The 19,797-nt window shown below is 30.9% G+C and overlaps 1 protein-coding gene across 2 annotated transcripts; it reads right to left on the reverse strand.

Annotated features, from left to right (window-relative positions):
* Window positions 1–10,465: 10,465 nt before the first annotated feature.
* On the reverse strand, window positions 10,466–18,605 carry LOC129738767 (putative carbonic anhydrase 3). 2 transcript variants are annotated; one of them, XM_055730047.1, is made up of 3 exons: window positions 18,510–18,605; window positions 17,854–18,115; window positions 10,466–11,238 (listed from the first exon to the last, which is right to left on the reverse strand). In XM_055730047.1, the coding sequence occupies exons 1-3, from the start codon at window positions 18,525–18,527 to the stop codon at window positions 10,559–10,561; spliced, it is 960 nt and encodes a 319-aa protein (XP_055586022.1). In that variant the 5' UTR covers window positions 18,528–18,605; the 3' UTR covers window positions 10,466–10,558. The 2 variants fall into 2 exon arrangements, with proteins under 2 accessions (XP_055586022.1, XP_055586021.1); XM_055730046.1 differs by lacking the exon at window positions 18,510–18,605 and having other exon boundaries at window positions 17,854–18,281.
* Window positions 18,606–19,797: the final 1,192 nt, after the last annotated feature.

A 19,797-nucleotide genomic window follows, 5' to 3' on the forward strand; every position in this document is an offset into this window, starting at 1 on the left:
ACAAAAATGACAAAAATGACAAAAATGACAAAAATGACAAAAATGACAAAAATGACAAAAATGACAAAAATGACAAAAATGACAAAAATGACAAAAATGACAAAAATGACAAAAATGACAAAAGTGACAAAAATGACAAAAATGACAAAAATGACAAAAATGACAAAAATGACAAAAATGACAAAAATGACAAAAATGACAAAAATGACAAAAATGACAAAAATGACAAAAGTGACAAAAATGACAAAAATGACAAAAATGACAAAAATGACAAAAATGACAAAAATGACAAAAATGACAAAAATGACAAAAATGACAAAAATGACAAAAATGACAAAAATGACAAAAATGACAAAAATGACAAAAATGACAGGAATGACAAAATTTACAAAATTTTCAAAATTTTCAAAATTTTTAAAATTTTCAAAATTTTTAAAATATTCAAAATTTTCTGAATTTTCAAAATTTTCAAAATTTTCAAAATTTTCAAAAATTTATAAAATTTATAAAATTTATAAAATTTTCAATATTTTCAAAATTTAAAAAAATTACAAAATTACCAAAATTTACAAAATTTTCAATATTTACAAAATTTACAAAATTTACAAAATTTACAAAATTTACAAAATTTACAAAATTTACAAAATTTACAAAATTTTCAAAATTTACAAAATTCACAAAATTTACAAAATTTACAAAATTTACAAAATTTACAAAATTTACAAAATTTACAAAATTTACAAAATTTACAAAATTTACAAAATTTACAAAATTTACAAAATTTACAAAATTTACAAAATTTACAAAATTTACAAAATTTACAAAATTTACAAAATTTACAAAATTTACAAAATTTACAAAATTTACAAAATTTACAAAATTTACAAAATTTACAAAATTTACAAAATTTACAAAATTTACAAAATTTACAAAATTTACAAAATTTACAAAATTTACAAAATTTACAAAATTTACAAAATTTACAAAATTTACAAAATTTTCAAAATTTACAAAATTCACAAAATTTACAAAATTTACAAAATTTACAAAATTTACAAAATTTACAAAATTTACAAAATTTACAAAATTTACAAAATTTACAAAATTTACAAAATTTACAAAATTTACAAAATTTACAAAATTTACAAAATTTACAAAATTTACAAAATTTACAAAATTTACAAAATTTACAAAATTTACAAAATTTACAAAATTTACAAAATTTACAAAATTTACAAAATTTACAAAATTTACAAAATTTACAAAATTTACAAAATTTACAAAATTTACAAAATTTACAAAATTTACAAAATTTACAAAATTTACAAAATTTACAAAATTTACAAAATTTACAAAATTTACAAAATTTACAAAATTTACCAAATTCACAAAATTTACAAAATTTACAAAATTTACAAAATTTGCAAAATTTACAAAATTTACAAAATTTACAAAATTTACAGTTAATTTTTTTCCAAGTTGACATTCTTAACGAAATTGGAAAAATTGATAAAATCGGTAATTTTGGCCAAATATACAAAATGGACTTAATTTTAATCAATTTAACACAATTGACAAAACTGTCAAAATGCACAGAAATACAGAAGTTTGCATAAATTTTTAATTTTAAATTTGAAAGATAAAATTAAAGAAAAATGTTCTCAAATGCTCAGCTATCTACATTTCTTCCCATAATCGTTGGCCCGGCATTTTCCAAGATTGACCAATAGAGATAGCCCCATCTTGAATTTAGGGCTGACAAAACAGGGTACCTGACAAAATCGGGAAAAATTTTTTCTTGAAAATAATTTCAATTTTGATTTGATAATTGTCCGTTTACATGTTATTTCGATATTTTTGTCAATACCGTGATAAGGGGTGACATTGAGCCCTTTTCTTTATTTTTTACCTTTCTTACAAAGAAGGGTATACATGTCGCTTGAAAAACCAACTTTCGATCCGAGGCCCGGAGGGTCAAGTGTCATACACCATTCGACTCAGCTCGCCGAGATCGGAACATTTCTGTATGTGAGTATGTATGTGTGTATGTGTATGTTACAAAATAATGTCACACACGTTTCTCGATGACCGCTTGACCGATTTGAGTTCTTGAGACGTCAAATTAAAGGTCTTGCCAATAGCAAAATGGAGGACTTGTTCAAGAACTCTACCCTAAGTGATTGTTTACAAACACCCTTCATACAATGGAAATTTGAAAAACCGTTGGTGCGTAGCTGCAGGATTGATATGCAATTGCAAAACAGCTGAATTTGTTGATCACATAAGTTAGATCACTTTAAACTGAATACATCTTGAACCTATTAGCACGTGTTGACAGCTCACGGCTGCCAACATTACAGAAATGCTTCATGATTAGGTGTCAATATTTAACAACCTCTTTCTGCTTCCAACCGCCGGTGAGGTAAGTTCTAAACGCCAAATAAAATCTGAAAATACTGTTTCCTAACACATACGTTTATCAATTTTTCCGCAGTAATATCGGAAACACCACCAAGAACCATCGTTGAAACTAACTTTAAAAAGCGTCACCATTAATAGCTAACCACTGTGTAGAGCAAGGTTTGTACTATCCTGAGTGCTTCAAGGTGTATGGTTTTCAAAACAGATGGCTTTTTTTTAACAATTTACAGATGTCTCCAAAAATAGTGCCTTTTGAGAAAAACAAACGAAACGCGCTCAGCCTTAAGGAAAAAGTCAAAATCCTTCGGAATCTTGAGGAAAAGGCTGCGAAGAAAGCAGACATCGCGAAGAAATACAACATCCATCCAACAACCGTCAGAAAAATTCAAAAGAATGCTGACTCCATACTTCGTGCGGCATCCAACACCTCGTGTCGTCTTGGTAAGACTTGGAGCGTTTTAATTTGAAGTATGTAATGGTACTTTTTTATGGATTTACAAGAATAAATGTTTTATTTTTAACCGTCTTTTATTTTTTTGAATTAAAAAAGAAAAAAATATATGTTTTATGAAAAACGACAAATCCACGTGGTTTGTGGATAGTTCCCTAAGGGACTATCCATAAACCACGTAGACTCATTTTTGGCCATTTCAGACCCTCCCCCCTCCCTTTCCCCCTCGTACACTTTTGTCCATATAAAATTTCGAAAATTTGTATGGAGCGTAGACTTTGGCCAATGCCCGCCCCCCCCCCCCCCTCCCCCCTGAAGTCTAAGTGGTTTATGGATGATCCCTCAGAGCTATCCATAAACCATGTGATCAAAATGTGGTCAACTTTCAATCTCCTTCTATTCGTCATCAATGAAAATTCTTATGACCCTTCAATCACCCCAACCCTTAAAATACCAACCCTTAAAATACCAAGTGGTTAACGGGTGGTGCTCTACGTGGGCCAGGACAACCCCCAAAAAACGTACAGTGTTAAATGACTGGGATTTTTAGTTCAAAAGCAGAAAACTTCAACTAAATTTAAAAGCTGACAAAATCGGGATAAAATGCTGACAAAATCGGGGATAGACAAAATCGGGGGTAGACAAAATCGGGAGCTGACAAAATCGGAACAATACTGTAAATGATCCAAATATTTTAGTTAAAATTTTTCAAGTTATTGTTTTCTTATCTTCCATCACGTGCGAAACAGTGATGACAAATGTTTTTTTTCCCAAAATTATCGATGGAAGGCAGCTGCAATTTAGAAAACCCCACCAAATGCTTATCAAATTGCATTGATTGTGACTGCGATGACTGATTTTTTTTTTGCTCCATTCATAAACGATCACTCAGAACAGGTACAGAATTGATAGGATTGAATGGAAGGGAACAAAAAGGGTATCAATTGACTGAAGAAAAAAAAATTGTTATCAAACACTCTGTAAAGCTATTTAGTTTAATCTATTACATCAGATTAGGAGGAGGGTTGTTGTAAAAATTATGGTTCAATTCCGGTCGGAAATGTTTTGAGGTGTGGTCAATTGTCGAATGAAAATCTAGCCCATAAATAAATAATTAAAGATCAGGAATTTCGATCTGAGTTTAAATTTTTATTGCCCGAAAATCCAACCATAAACGGGGATTTGCCGACCTCTGCCCGATGGTCAGATAATTATTGAGCTTTTGAATTTTCGAAGATAAAAACGCTGACTAGTGTGGACTGAAAAATTTCAATTAAAAAATGAATGTTACAACACAAAAGTTTCCTTAAAAGATATGAATAATTATCTCAGAATAAAGAATTTCAATTGCAAATCTGATTTCAACAAATTTCAGTAGGACTGAGTCATATAACTAATTTTTTACGTATAATGTTCGTTTCTTCGAAATAAGAAACACAAAAGTGACTTGTTGTTACCAAAGATTCTACGATAGGCGAAAGGTAACAAAATGTTTTACCACAACTGTGATTGAAGCATCTTCCCTGGAAAATCTTATCTTTCACGCAGCACGACCACGGACAACGGACGCATTTATTGGAAGAGAGAATTACAAACCAAACAAAGAATTAAATTGGTTCAACCTGTTCGGATGTTCAGAAAAGTTTACATATTCGTTTACATTCCTCTGTTATAAAAATATTAATATTGGATCATGTTTGAGAATATTTATTCATTTCTTTATTTGATATCTGATCTGAAAACAGTTGCTTCAATTTAACGTTCTAAGCAGGGTTGCCAACACTTTTTTTCTTTCAAAAATCAGGGAACTGATGAAATAAAAATCAGGCAAAATCAGGCAACGTTAAAGTAATGGAAATTTCGCCCAAAGTGATGACCTTATTTTGTTCATCGCTCCACATTTTCACTCTAATATGTGTTGTGAGCCTACCAGGCCAGTGCGAAGGACTCGTCCATGAGGGGGGGGGGGGGGGGGGGGGGGGGGTCTCAAAATTTAAAGTCAGCTAGAAATAATTACAATACCAATGCACGACAAATGAGCAAATTGATTTCTAAATTCATTTTCTTTTAAAGAATTTTAAACGACTATTATTCTCAGATTTTTTTTAAAGTAAAAACGCCGTAGTAAAAAACGGTCGTTTTTAATAAAAAAAAATCGAGTCTGTAAGCCGTTAAAATCCTTAAGAAAATCAACCTAAACAGTCGCTTCATAGTGAAAGCACGAAGCATATACTTATTTGCTTCATTGCAAAATAAAACTAAGCTTTACAGCTGCTACTTCAAATAATTTTTCAAACTTTGCAAAAATTGTTTTAAAAAATATAATCGATTCATGAAAAAATAATTTAAAATAATAAAACAGTGGAATATTTCGATTTTTTTTTGAGTTGGGAAGAATAAATCCAACCCGGGAAAAATTTTTTGTTGAACTAGTTTTTTAGTTTGAAATTTTAACCTCTGCATATTTTGTCAAAAACAAAAAACAAAATGTAAAAACTATGTTTTTCTTATCAAAAATTTAGAGTTATAGGTTTCCAAGAAGATTATTTTTTCAAAGCACAAAAATTCAGGATTTCAAAACGAAGACAAACTTATCAAAAATATTACAAAAAAATATAAAGGTAAAACTAAAAAACGATTCTACAAAATTCAGTAAATCTGTTCGGTAACTCGAAACAACATATGTAAATTTAAAAGATAAGTTTATTAACAATTCAGAAGGAATTTCTTCAATAAATCATCATGGCATATTAATAAAATATTTAAAGAATTTGATTGATCACTCAAGGAAACAGCATTGTGGAGCCGTTGATTTAATTTTTTTTTAGATTTGAATGTTCCGAACTCTTATATTTTGTCCGATTTGTCTGTCACCTCTAGTTTTGATGATACGATGTTTATGATTTTTAAAATGAAGTTGTGTTGAATTTTGACTGAGATCAATCATTGATAACTGATGAATAAACAAATCTACATGAAATAAAAAAAACTGATCCCGAATAATACTGAATATAACTGAATGAATATAACGAGAAATGATCTAAAAATTTAAATTCTACATATTTGAAAAAAATTAAAACTATCATAACTAGTATAACTGACATAACTGAAGAAAGTTTGAAAAAAAATTATTTCATTCAACAAATTTGTTTAATCCTGTAAGACGATTTGATGTTCGCTTTAAAAGATATCTTAAATTCAACTAGGTTAAACATACTTTTTAAAGTCGTTTAAACTCCCGTATATTTCAAAATGGAATAAAGGAAACATATAGAATTGTTCTATTACTTTTTTCGCAGAAAAAAAAATCTTGCGATCTTGAGAAAAGTTGATAATAACTTTAAAAGCATTATTTTAAATTTTCAAGGTTTGTCAAAAATAAAGAAATTTCTTAAATCATTTTTATCTCTTTTAACGTTTTTCCAGAAATAGAAGCTGATAAAAAACCATTCGAATATTTGAATTCAAGGCACCAAATAAATAAGTTCTTAAATTCTTTGCGCCTTGGAAAAATATGAATTTTGTGGTCTTGTGTAATTCATCAAAACACTTTTGGATATGAAATTTGAGAAGAATTGAAGAAAAGAGAAGAACAGAAACGAAAAACATACTAGAGCCTGAAATTGGTTTCTTGAAAAGTATTTCATTTTAGCAGAAATTTTGTAATGACATAAACGAGTTTTTTTTTTAATAATCAAAGAGATAAGTTATAAATAAAATAAATAAATAATGGATACTAGGTTTTAGATTTTTTTCTAATTCTCTTGACTTTTGAGCACCTGTCACGTGGCTTATAACTTGTAGGTTTGTAAAATTATAATTCGATGCATGAATTTTTATTTTAAAATGGCTGGTTTCAAATTCTGAACTCATTTTGTAACACTTCTTAATAAAACCCCATTCATAAGGTAGGGTTTTTGTGTGTCAAGATTTGAGTTTCAATACAAGAGGTTTATTGAATTGCAGCTCTAAACTTACTATAAAAAAAAACAAGTTCCAATTCGTGAAGGTCATACATTATCGTAAAATGAAATGTATTAGGCCTAGAGTGATAGAGGAAAAACTTCCGCCGGAGGCGAGCAAATTTTCTGACATGTTTGTTCAAACCTTTTTTTTGGAACACCTTTTAGGATCAAAATATTTCTGGATACTATAGTAAATTCATTTTTTTATCTGAAAATTTTACTTGGAAAAAATCTCCATGGGGGAGGGGGTTAAACTCCTAAACCCCTCCCCCCCCCTTCCGTTCGCACGGCCTTGGAGCCTACTTGGTTGAATAATTCTACTGAATCAAAGCAGTCGAAAGATTCACTCTCATTCCCTTTTATTAAGAGAATTAAAGGGAATCTTTCGATTGCTTAAATTCAGCCACATTCTCACTTTTTCACTTTTTAACTTCAGCAATGGTACCTAATCCAGCTGCTTACTACCCATTTTTCATCACATTCGCATAAATTAGGCAAAATTAGGCATATTTTAAAAAATCAGGGAAATTCAATGGTTTATCAGGTTGTCAGGCTGAGCCTCAAATCCTGAAAAATCAGGCACATTGGCATCTCTGGTTCTAAGTTTCAACTCGAGGTCTAATTCAAAATCAGACTTCGAAATTTCAAGAAATATTGAACAGATTAGGTGGCGATTTGGTTTCTTAAACCCTGAGAGGATGAGCGAATGGCTCCAAATTTTGGAACTTAGTACGTGAAACTAGAAAAAAAAAACTCATCTATATATATAAAAAGCAATTTCTGTGGGTTTGTTTGTTTGTTTGTTTGTCCTCTATAGACTCAGCCGTCTTAAGCGCTAGAGAGTTGAAATTTGGCATGGATGCTCATTAGGACCAGGAATGATGAAAAATGTTTTCAGATTTTCAGATGACCCCTTCTGAAGGGGGTCGTCCATACAAGACAAATATTGTTTCCGCGATATTGACGTTATTTTTCGTCGGATTGTGATGAAAATTTGCACGTGGGAGTTTTGAGAGATGGGCAATTGATCCCAAGAATTGCATTTTGGGTCAGGGGTTGGCAAAAGGAGTCGTCCTGTTTTTGCAATATTGACGTTATTGTACATCGGACTCAGATAAAAATTGATACACGAGAGTTTTTAATGACGGTCAATCGATTTCAGGTTTCAAACTCTGTTTGAGGGGCCAACAAAAGGGATCGTCCATATTAACTTTTCGCTATTTTTGCGATATTGACGTTATTATACATCGGATTCAGATGAAAATTGGTACACGAGAGTTTTTAACGACGTGCAATCGATTTTAGGTGTCAAATTTATGATATAAGGCACCGGCAAAAGGGGTCGTCCATATTAACTTTTCATTATTTTTGTGATATTGACGTTATTATACATCGGATTGAGAATGAAATTTACGCTCGGATATTTTTGGGGACGGGAAATCGATTGCCGGTATTAAATTTTGTGTGAGGGGCCAACGAAAGGGGTCGTCCATTTTAACTGTTTGCTATTTTTGCTTTATTGACTTTATTATACATCGGATTCAGATGATAATTGGTACACGAAAGTTTTTAATGACTTGCAATCGATTTGAGGCATCAAATTCAGTGTAAGGGGCCGACAAAAGGGGTCATCCATGATACCTTTTCAATATTTTTGTGATATTGAGGTTATTGTACATCGGATTGAGGTGAAAATTTGCACATAGGAATTATTAAGAACGAACAATTGATTCCAATTATCCAATTTTGGGTCAGGGGTCCGCCAAAAGGGTTATTGTCCATATTAACTTTTCACTGTTTTTCGTGATATTGACGTTATTATGTAGATGATGGATTGATTTAAAAATGAGCACACGGAAGTTTTGAGGAAAAAACAATCGATTTCTAAGTTTGTAAAAAAGGCCACCGAAAGGGGTTTAATTTTTTGGCAAAAATTCCGTTTTTAAGCAACAATCGAGTCGAAATTCATACACGAGGGTTGGGACGGTCAATTGATTTCTGATTTCAATATTTGAATCAAACGACAAAAAGGGGGTCTTTCGTATTGACTGATAAATTTGTTTTTGCAATATTTTTGTATCGCATCGAGACGAAAATTCATATACGGGGGTTTTTTGGCACGGTCAATTGATACCTGATTTCAAATTTAGTAGCATACGACAGAAAAAGTGATCGTCGTTAAATGTGAAACGGAGTTCGTATGGGATCAGCTAGTTATAGAATAAAAAACATCTTTTTCGTTTTCGAGCTGAAGTTGATCTCTTGTGTCAGTTATGGATGAAGGACTTTTAAATAAATTTGGATAAGGTAAGATTCAGGTATTCTTTTTTTTTGAATTTAAGTTGAATTTCTTTCCATGGCTTCACAGATTTCTGCGAAATTAAATAGGCACAAAAAAGCTCAGTTTATATGTACTAACAAAATTAAAAAGGCAACAATAAAATGGTTCTTTTGTTTATAGACCAAAACAATTTAATGGTGCTTATATTTGCAGACTCTAAACGGATAAAAAAAAAGAAGAAGTTAAATAATCGAGAACGGGAACACAAAGTTGTATAAATAACGCAGTAACAAAAAAAAATTTTTTTGAATAAATTAACCCCAAAAATATCTTAGGTATATATAAAATGGAGGCGTTTTCTTTGTAACACCATCACGTATGAATGGTCGGCTGGAATTAAATGAAATTTGGTATCCGAGGGTTTTTCGGACCAGAGATGGTTTGTATAGTAGTTTCGAGATTTTTACTTTTTATGGAAGGGGGGCTCCTATAAAAATCAACTAGAAACGGGACAAAACTCGAACAACTTGAAGCCGATTTTCATAAAAACTGATTCGCGGGCACGAAGAAGTTAAATAAGTGTAAATGTTTTCCAACGATTCATTAAGTACCGGGTAAAACAAAGTTTACCGAGTCAGCTAGTTATTCATAAAATGTAAACAAAGAAGTACAATGTTAGAGAGTTTCCCTTTCTTTTAAACTAAACATAATTTAACTATCTGTCTTTTATACAAATGAACCAAATAGAAAACACCTCCACTCATGAAAATGCTTTACAGTGATGCCAAAAGTTTCTATGGTTGTTTCAATAGATATTTTTTGTGTTTATTTAAAAAATTCCTTGGAAAAAAATTTTTTCTAATAAAATTCCTTTTGAAATTAAATCAAATTTTGAGTAGTTTTGCAGAGATTTGAACGATTTGGTTTAAAAATGAGAAATTAAAAGTTTTTGTTTTTGTTTTTTTTTATCGACCTGAATGTAAAAAAAGGTCCTTAATAAAAAAAAAAAAGTTTTTTTTGTATAAATTATGAGCGTTAGGTTGAATAGAAAAATTTATATTTGAAGGCACAAATTATAAAAAAAAGTTGGTCTAGTCCAAGCGATGGATTTTTTACGAAACTTTCAAAGAATTTAGAATTTTTAAAACGATGTAATGTTTTTTTTTAATTTTGAATCATACGTTATTTGAGCTAGAAAAAACTGGTACAGCTCATCAATATTTGAGAGGGTGCAGTCAACCATTGATTGATTGTTAGGGATGTATGTATTTCTAGATACAGTTGGATGGGCCAATTTTTTTCGATTTGGGACCTGTCGCGTGGTCCAAAGTACGACACATGTACATATTATTGTTGTGAATTGTTCATTTTTTTGGTTTTGAAATCTTACAATTATCAGTCTACTGGTGTCACTTAAAAACAACGAAGCTATCTTATGATCTATTGAATTTTGTGGGCGAACAGAAGTCGTCCTACTAGCGGCAACATCGACAACAAACTGATAGCAGTAGGGAAGCTCCGCGGGGCCGCTCCCGTCGATGCTTCCAATGGATCGACGTCATCCACCAACACGAGAACTCTCAGGTTAAGCGGTTTCACTGGCCTATAGTTGAGAATCAGTTCGTGGTTCTCGTCATCCCGGAAGGTTTTGAACTGCTCGACCTGGTCCAGCGAGATGGGAACGGTTTCGGGAAACACGGTCCAAACGACGGATTCCGCACAAACAGGAGTCGTGAGGGAACCTTCGTAGCGGAAGTACCGATCCCGGTTCTTGGGGAGCAAATCTTCCAGTTCCAGCTTGGATTGGAGCGGAATGCTACGATCCGGCTCAGTTCTAATCGAATTGGTATCGTTGAGAATTTGTGCGATGACTTCGTTGGACTGGTCGGTGACCCGGAATAGGACGGCTAGGACAGCGATTCCAGCTTTTTGGACTGCCGCCTCGTTGACTGAGCCATAACTTGAGTGTCGGTGAACAAGATGGGCCTCCAGTCCATACCGTTCTCCATTCAGGGTGTGCTCCGAGCTCCAGTGGAAGTGCATCTGCTCGAAGATGTATTTGCCGCGCAGTCCACCGCCCTTGATGGCAATCTCCGAATCGGCTCCTCTGTTGAGTTGAACTGTAAAATTTCACAATGCTCGTGTTAATTTTGGTTTGTTTTTTAAACAAAGGTATAGCTCGCAAAACAAACCGATGTGAGGAGTAGAAGTGTGTGGCATATGTATTTCATAATATTGAATTAACCTTACGAAGCATGTTTTTGTAATGCTACGGCGTTAAATAACAAAAGATGAAATTTAAAACTTCTGAGTAGGTACCACATTTTGTTTCAGAATTTTTTAATTAAAGAAATGGATTAGGTGTATAGCTAATTCCAAAGTTTACATGTTAATAATATGAATTCAAATTGGATTTGGTTACTGGAGAAGAAGAATTTTTCTATAAATTCAAAACTATTTGAATACTGTTTATTAATTGAAAAAGGCTTATTTCTTTTTGGTGATTTTCAAACAGGTACCCTGGGGTAATGGCCAACTTTTATTGGTTTTCTGAATAAAAGTGATGAGTATAACAACAAATTCAAATTTGCCAGAAATAACAACAATACATACCAAAAATGCACAATAAATAAGGAAATTAATGTTTAAAACAATTTTCTTACTTATGAGCATCACACAAACTGGATAAATAAAATTTTACTGTTACGATTCGAAATTTATGCGGCTCAAAATTTCAAATCGATGCTTTTTCCGGTAAGTCATTAATAAATTATTCAAAATGACATTCCTTATTCTGAATTTACGTCCACAAATTTTGAAATCAATATCTTTCAGAAAACGAATTAAATTAAAATTTCGAATTGAAACTGAATTCAATCTATTGAACTTAAAAAGTTAAAGCAAAACACATAGCTCATCATTAAATTTTATTTGATAAAAAGAAGAAAATATTTAATTTTGTTTCAATTCCGGTGATTACAGTCCTGTCAAAGACACAATCATACCTTAACTCTTCCAGTTATCAAAATAAAAGGCTTAAAAAGTTCATTTTTGAAGTTCACAATGACAACTTTTTTTTATATTTAAAACACAACATTTCAATTGATCTTTGAAAGCTTAAACTGACAAACTATAGGTTGGGAAAATTAGTGTCTTAAATAATCAATAAGAAATTGGAAAAAATAAATAAAAAAATATATACGCAGGTTTTATGGTTTCAAATTTTAAGTTCTGAATATTATATTATTAAAATATCGAATTCTGTAATAGACTAAAGGTACAAACAATGTTTTTCTTATTAAAAATTTAGACTTATTGGCTTCCAAGAAGATTAAGTTCTTAGAACACAAATCTTCAGAATTGATGAACAAAGACGAACTTAAAAAAAATATGTTGAGAAGTTGGAATTTGAAATTCAGTAAATTTGTTTTAAAATCAAAACAAAACATGAAGATGATACAACAAGTTTTATCAATATTTTTTAAGCAAATTTGTTCAATAAAATCATCTTACGATTTAAAAAAACTATAAACAAAATGTTATTACTCAAGGGAACAGCATTTTTGGTGCCAATATTCTAATGATTGATTTTGAATATTTTGGCGTCTTGAACACGTTCTTTTTTCAGATTTTATCTATCACCTCTAGTTTGGGTGATTTTGTGTTAAGAAGCTTAAACATGAATCAGAACAGAGTAAAATCACTAATTCATAATTGATGATCCAAAAAACCTACATGAAATCCATGTTTCTGAATGTTTTAACTTTTAATTTACTCCATTCAATCAAACTATCTATATATTTTGCCTAGATATTCTAATTTCAAAGATACAGCAAATCTTAAGAATTTAAAAAGAAATTTGAAATGATATTCTTACAAGTGTTTTTGAGATAACATTACTGAAGGTTTTGTTTAATTTTACAAATTCGTTGACTTTTGCGCTCTAAACTTCTTGAAAAATATTTAAAATTCCCAGAATAGGGAAAAGCAAACAAAAAAATTTATAACTTTTTTTTCGCAGAAGTTCAGCTGCTTGCGGTCTTCGGGAAAGTTGATGATTGATTTTGAACCTCTTTCTTTTAAAAAATTTGAAATTTTTAACAGTTTTGAAAAAAAATTCAAAAATTTCTTAGATGATTTTCAACCTATTTTTAAAAGTTATTTCGAAAACAAAGCAGATTGCAAATTTGGATTCATGGTACCCAAACTAATTAGAATTAACTCTTAAATTCTTTGAAACTCGGAAAAATGTCAATTTTGTTGACTTGATATGATGTTACTGTTAAATGATATTACTTGAGTCTAGACTCTAGAGTGATAAAGGATTAAATTCCGGTGGAGGCGAGCCAATTTTCTAACATGTTAGTTGACATTTATTTTCAACCACCTTTTGCGAGTAAGTTGTTTTCCGTTATTGTGGAGATTCATGACATTTTGAAAAATGATCCAATGTTCGTTTTTCTGAATTGAATAAGTTGGGCAATAAATCTTTTTTTAATATACATATCATTCAAAATAATACAAATTGGCCTCAGACAGAAATTGATACTGGAATTCGCAAGTTTTGAATAAAAAAAAGACTAATTTGGCTACGAAAAGATTGAAATCCAAACAGAAAAGAAATAAAGGACAAGAATGTCCTTTTTTGCAACCTTGCACTAAAATGTGAGTTTTTCGTTACGATGTTTGGATTTTAAAAGGCCTACTTTTTTTAAAACAGTATCGAAAAGAAGTACTTTTCGATACAGTTTTCAAAACAGTTTTGAAAAGTGCGACTTTTCGACACTGTTTTATATTGAAAGTGCAAACTACAATCTGTTTTTTTTCTGATTGAAGAACTTGAATCTGAAGGGTATTTGAAAACTTTTTTTCAGTACTCGTTGAACGACTCGCGCTGAAAAAATCCACTTTTTCCAATTTTTGCATAGATAAATACATTTTTTTTCCTTCAATATTCTTATTTTTTATTACGCTCTTGAAATTTGTCATGCATTGGCTTTTGAATAACAAAATTTGAAACTATTCAGAACTTAACATATTTGTTCGGTGGGAAATCCATCAATTTTTTTTTTATTCAACTATAACTAAAAAGTTGAAGTTTTATTTTTATTTTTGTTTATAAAGTTTGGCATTTTGAAGGAATAAATCGATTGTTGTTATTTTACACACTGTTTATATCACAAGTTGCTGAATAAATTAAAATCACTTGTTTTTTTTTATTAGAAACGTCCTTATTTGTTTTTTTAAAGTTTTTTTTTTTTTAATTATGAAATTTGGTTTTTTAAGCGTTTTATGTATCAATCAATACTAGAGTTATCAATTTGCCATATTTTGACTTAAAATTAATTTTAACATGAATAATTAATCTCGTATTCGTGTGAAGATTATTTCAAATTTGAATAATGATCTTAACATTGTTGGAATGATTTTTAATTTCAAGATTTTTCAATAAATCTACTAATCAGGCAAGTATTTAGGATTTGGGTTAGTATTTTACACCTTCTATATGATTTTTTGGTCCAGAGAGATTCGAAGATAAAGTTTTGAAATTCTTTTTTCAGTTTTTCAGTTTCTGATTTCAAATTTTAATACAATTGTGAAATTAAGGAAAAAGAATATCTCTATTGGATTCAACTTTAAATTTCTCTTCTGTTTCTGTTGAATGTTGATTCTGAATTTGTTGCGCTTGGATTTCTGCTTTTGGATGCTTACTTCATTTAAAAAATGATTCTATAGATATATCTTTAGAACTTTGAATCTAAAATCTATCTTGGATTTTAAAATCAAATGTTGAGTTGCTTATAGACTTGGAATTTTAAATATGACCGGAATGGATTCATTGAAGCTATAAAATTTAGAATCTAAATCTATTCATATCCTATCAGGCCCGTGCGAATGACACGTCCATGGGGGGGTTTTTCGAAATTGAAATTTAGTTAGAAATACCAAAAATGCCAGACTGAAAAGCTTGTTCGAGTTCATTTCCACCAAATGTTAAAATATTTGATCGGTGACCTCCCATACAAAATAATTTTCAGAAATTTTTCAATTTCAATTTAAAAATATATAACTACATAATTTAAGCGTTTCACAGTTTCAGTGGTGCTAATATTGCTTTTAAAAAATATATGCTAATCTCAGAATTTTAAAAGCAGCTGGCAAATTTTGTCAGCAGTTCTGGAGGGTTGAATTATCTGAAATCATAAAAATTATCTGTAATTATTTTTGAAACGGTGGTAATTGGTGAAATTTAAATAAACAAGATTGAAGATTAAAAAATTACTTAAAACTTAAAACCACTTTAACTTTTTTGTGATAACGTTTATGTGATCTGGAGTTGAAACGTTTGTCATAATTTAAGCTTTAGAAAAACTAAGAAAATCAAATAGTAATTGAGTCAACGTTGCGCCTTAAGATAAAGCTTTGAAGTTGCTACTTCGAATCATTCTTCGAAGTTTTCAAGCTAGAAACAAGGTTATTCTTATTGAAAATTTAGATTTTTGAGCTTCCAAGAAGATTATGTTTTCACAACACAAAAATTTAGACTTGTAAAATAAAGACTAACATATTAAAAGTTGGGTTAATTTTTTGGAAATTAAATTAAATTGTAACTCAATTTATCAGCCTTATCGGTAAAAGTCATGTTTTTTTTAGTAAGAACATTTCAAGTTTATGGATATGAAAATAAATGATTCTTATCAAGTTAAAAAAAAAATTATCAAGTTCTACTCGCAAATTCTTTATATCCATTAAGGCCGGAACAAATTTCAAATCCTTCTTGAGTTGAAACATCGCGAGGGGGGGGGGGGGCGGGGCGGGTTACAATAAGAAATAATGCGAAAAACAAATAAATTGCACGAAAGCTTGTATGCAACCAAATTGCATACTGTATTATTGCATAAAACCTATAAATGAAGTATTTTTTTTATCGACAAATTCAATAAAATCAATAATACAAAATGTGAATTAACTTCCATCTTCCAAAATTTGGTTCTTGGTCTTGAAATCTTTCGGATATTTGAAATTTTATTTGAAATTTACTTAAAATACTTCGAACTTTATTTATTCCCGCCTTCGAGATTTTGGAAATTTCGAAGGGGGGGTGACAAAAGAAGAAATTGATATTTGTTCCAGCCTAATTTCATTTCTTTCAATCTGCGTGGATTCTAATCATCTTAAAATTTTCCTAATTAAAGAACATAACTTTCATCAATGAGGTCTTTTCATGTGTTAAAAAATAAACAACGAGAAAATATTTCAGCTTTCTCGGTAAATTAACGGATTCAAAACAAGATGTTTTAGATAAAATATTTACATTTTTTCAATAAAAAAGTCATACATTTTTTGAACTTATTTATTGAATTCAATTGATGAAACGATTTAACTTCTGCTTCAAAAATAGCTCAAATGTAATTTAGTAAACATAGCTTTAAAAGTTCGTTTGAAATCTATTATTTTACAAGATTGGGAAAAGTGAACAAAAAGAAGACTTTATTAAGTTTTTTTTTTCGCAGGAGTCAAAATGACATACGGTCTTCGGGAAAAACCTTTGTTTTAAATTTGTTAGACATGTTTCAAAATTTTATCAGAAAAGTGCAGTATTTTCTTAAACATTTTTTGCATATTTTCGAAAGCTTCAAGACACCAAAATTAATCGAAATTAGTTTTTAAAATCTTTACACCTAGATTAAATGTGAATTTTGTAGCCTTGTGTAATTTATCAAAATCCTATAAATGTCGAGTTGAGTATTTAGAACAACAGTAAACGCAAATTATAGTTGATATTGAAACTGGTTGACCTTTTGAAGAATATCAGCATTCAATTTGTTATGATATAAAAGTGTTTTATTATTATCAAAGTGATTAGTAATAACGTAATGGATGAACTTGTTCAAATAAATTTCTTAATAAAAACCAAGAAAACGAGATACGGTTTAATATTAAATTTTAAATCGGAATTGACAATTAAAAACTAGTATCAATTCATAAAGCCATGTACTGTCGCAGGATGCATTGTCTTAGACCTAGAGTGATAAAGGACTGAAAACTGCCGAAGGCGAGTAAATTTTGTTTAAAATGTTTGTTATCACTTATTTAAGAACACCTTTTGAGATGAAGTAATTTCCCGTTGCTATGGCAAATTTATTTCTTGAACTGAAAAATTTTACTTGGAAAACAACTCCATGGAGGGGGAGGGGGGTGGGGGTTAAACCCCTAAAACCCCCCCGTTCGCACGGCCTTGTATCCATCCTATGTCACAACATTTTGGAGAGTATAACCTTCACTTAAAAGTATACTCAAATTTTGTTTTTTATTTTTAAAATAAAAAAAAAATTGAGAGCTCTGAAAAAATAAATCCAAATTCTGTGATCTGTTCCGGAAATTTGCTCAATATTATGTGAAATTATAGATTAAGTATGAGTTCCAGATTTCTGCATTTTTGCATATGAACCTAGAATTCAAGGAAAATTTTTGGTGTTTGATCATGAAACTTAATTCACGTCGTCTAATACTATCGTCCATAAAAGAATGATAAAATTTCACTGGTTCTAAGTTGATCTAGGAAAAAATGACTCCTTCTCTGCAGAAATCTAGTTATTTTAAGCTCCCCTTCTACCCAAATCTCCTTCAATCCACCCGTTAATCCCTTTCAACTCCCCATTAGATGTAAAACTTTAGATGGTTTTGCGAGCCGTAACTGTAGAGCATTCGTACGTGTTCTTCAATGATCTTACCGGTATGTCCATTGTTGATGTAGGAAGCACCCGTCAGAGCATCGTCATAGCCATCGAAATCAAATTCCGGATAGGCTCCCCTCACTGCCGCTTTACTGTTGATGTCAATGGGAGACTGCCGCCGTCCAGTATCACAAGTCCCGCCCCAGTGATCTTCTTCCTGGAGACTTCCATCAGGACCCGGAGTCGGATAGTGCCATGACGCCGCTGCTTTAGTTCCAGACACTAGCCCCAAAACAATCACCAACCGGAGCAACTGCAACTGATTAACGAAAGAGTTCAACATAGTCAATCAATCATCGATATCAACGTTTCGCGACGCAACGAATTCTATCCTGGTTTAAATTTTTTTAACAACCCGATAGAAGGTAAATTTATGTCCGGCTTAGCGCAGGTGCCAATAGGTATTGACTTTGAGTCCCAATTGGGACTTTGATTTTTATCGATTAGCTCTTGATTGATTTAAAGAAGAAAAAAAAAACCGAAAAGAAGGTAATCCATCTTAATTAATTTTGTTTCACCAGGAGGATTACGGATGTCAGCGATAAGGCCTCAAGCCTTCGGTACATGCGCGAGTACCTAACTAAGTAACTACGCCAGTAATAACTCTTGACAATCAGAAATAGACGAGTTAGACTACTGACTTAATTACCTACTTGCAAGTGTCCACTCATCGTTTTTGGATTGAGACGAAAGCTCAAGACAGTTGTAAAATATTCTTCCGAATGGCAATGTTAACGGTGAACAACTGAGAAGCCACGCTTCAGATGTCATCCCATTTTATATCAAAAGTCATCTGGAAAGATTCCCGAAGACTTGTCTATTTGTCCTCCTGAGTAACTAAATAAGAAGAGAATGTCACGTGGTAACCTACCTGAAGGAAAAAAAAAACACAATTGTGCTACATCTTACAGTTTCCCGATAATTAACACACGACAGTGGAAAAAAACACCCTCCTCCTACTTATCATCAATGAACCAAAACAATGCACTGTGGCATACATAATTTGCCTTCGAGCGCTTGTGTTTTACATTGATCGATTGTTTTATTTAAAGATAGAAACTCAGAGAAAAAAATTGCAAAACAAATCAAAATCAATTTCGGATGCTGCTGTTATCACTTCAGATAAGGTGGATGGAAATTATTCGAAGAATTCAATACCAATTGTGATAAGATTTTAAGATGCTAGCACCTGCTTAGCCGTGAGAAAATGCCTGACATCTGCGAAGCAGCTTGACAGTTGCATGATTTTGCGTTATCTATCTATCTGGAGCCTAGAAGCCAAAAACATCCGGGTTGTTTCCAGTTTGATCATATCTTAGAAACATGACCAAAATATTTTTCATTGTTTTTTTTAACTCCAATTTTAGCTTTTCCAGCTAAATTTTCTGAATAAATATAAAAAAATCTTGTCCATATTAAAATAAAAGTCTATTCAAAGGACCTATCGATTTTTTTTAAATAACTAAATTTCACTAAGCTTTTGTTATTAACTTCAACTAGAACCATTAAATAAAAGTACAGGCTCCGTTCGTTTTCGGCAACATTCGATTTTGGCAACATTCTATTTTGGCAACATCCGATTTTGGCACATGTGCCAAAATCGAACGGTTTTTAGAAACAACATTACCTTTTAGTTATAGCAGTATCAATTTAATTTAGACAAACACCATAAATACGTTTTTATGTTCTTAAATGGTGATAAAATGCAACAATAATAACAAAAGTTTTTTTTTTAATTCTATAAAGTACTCAGAAATTACAAAAAGATAAAAAATAAAAAAAATTTAAAAACAAATTCAAACAAATGACTTAAAATGACAACAAGCTGCTAAAAATGATGAAAAATGACAAAACAGCAAATATCACAAATGAAAACAAGCATTATAAACACAACAACAAAGTGCAAAATTCATCAAAAAACTGATGGAAAAAATAAAAAAT

This window comes from Uranotaenia lowii, chromosome 1 (assembly GCF_029784155.1).
Source record: "Uranotaenia lowii strain MFRU-FL chromosome 1, ASM2978415v1, whole genome shotgun sequence".
In the NCBI taxonomy this organism is placed as follows: Eukaryota; Metazoa; Arthropoda; class Insecta; order Diptera; family Culicidae; genus Uranotaenia; species Uranotaenia lowii.

What these genes read in the sequence shown, in the direction of transcription:
- LOC129738767 (XM_055730046.1), bottom strand. Translation starts at nt 18,139, where the DNA reads ATGTTGAACTCTTTCGTTAATCAGTTGCAGTTGCTCCGGTTGGTGATT. An exon ending in CATCAACAATGGACATACCG is followed by an intron (nt 11,239 to 17,853) that starts GTAAGATCATTG and finishes GAAATTTTACAG; the next exon opens with TTCAACTCAACAGAGGAGCC.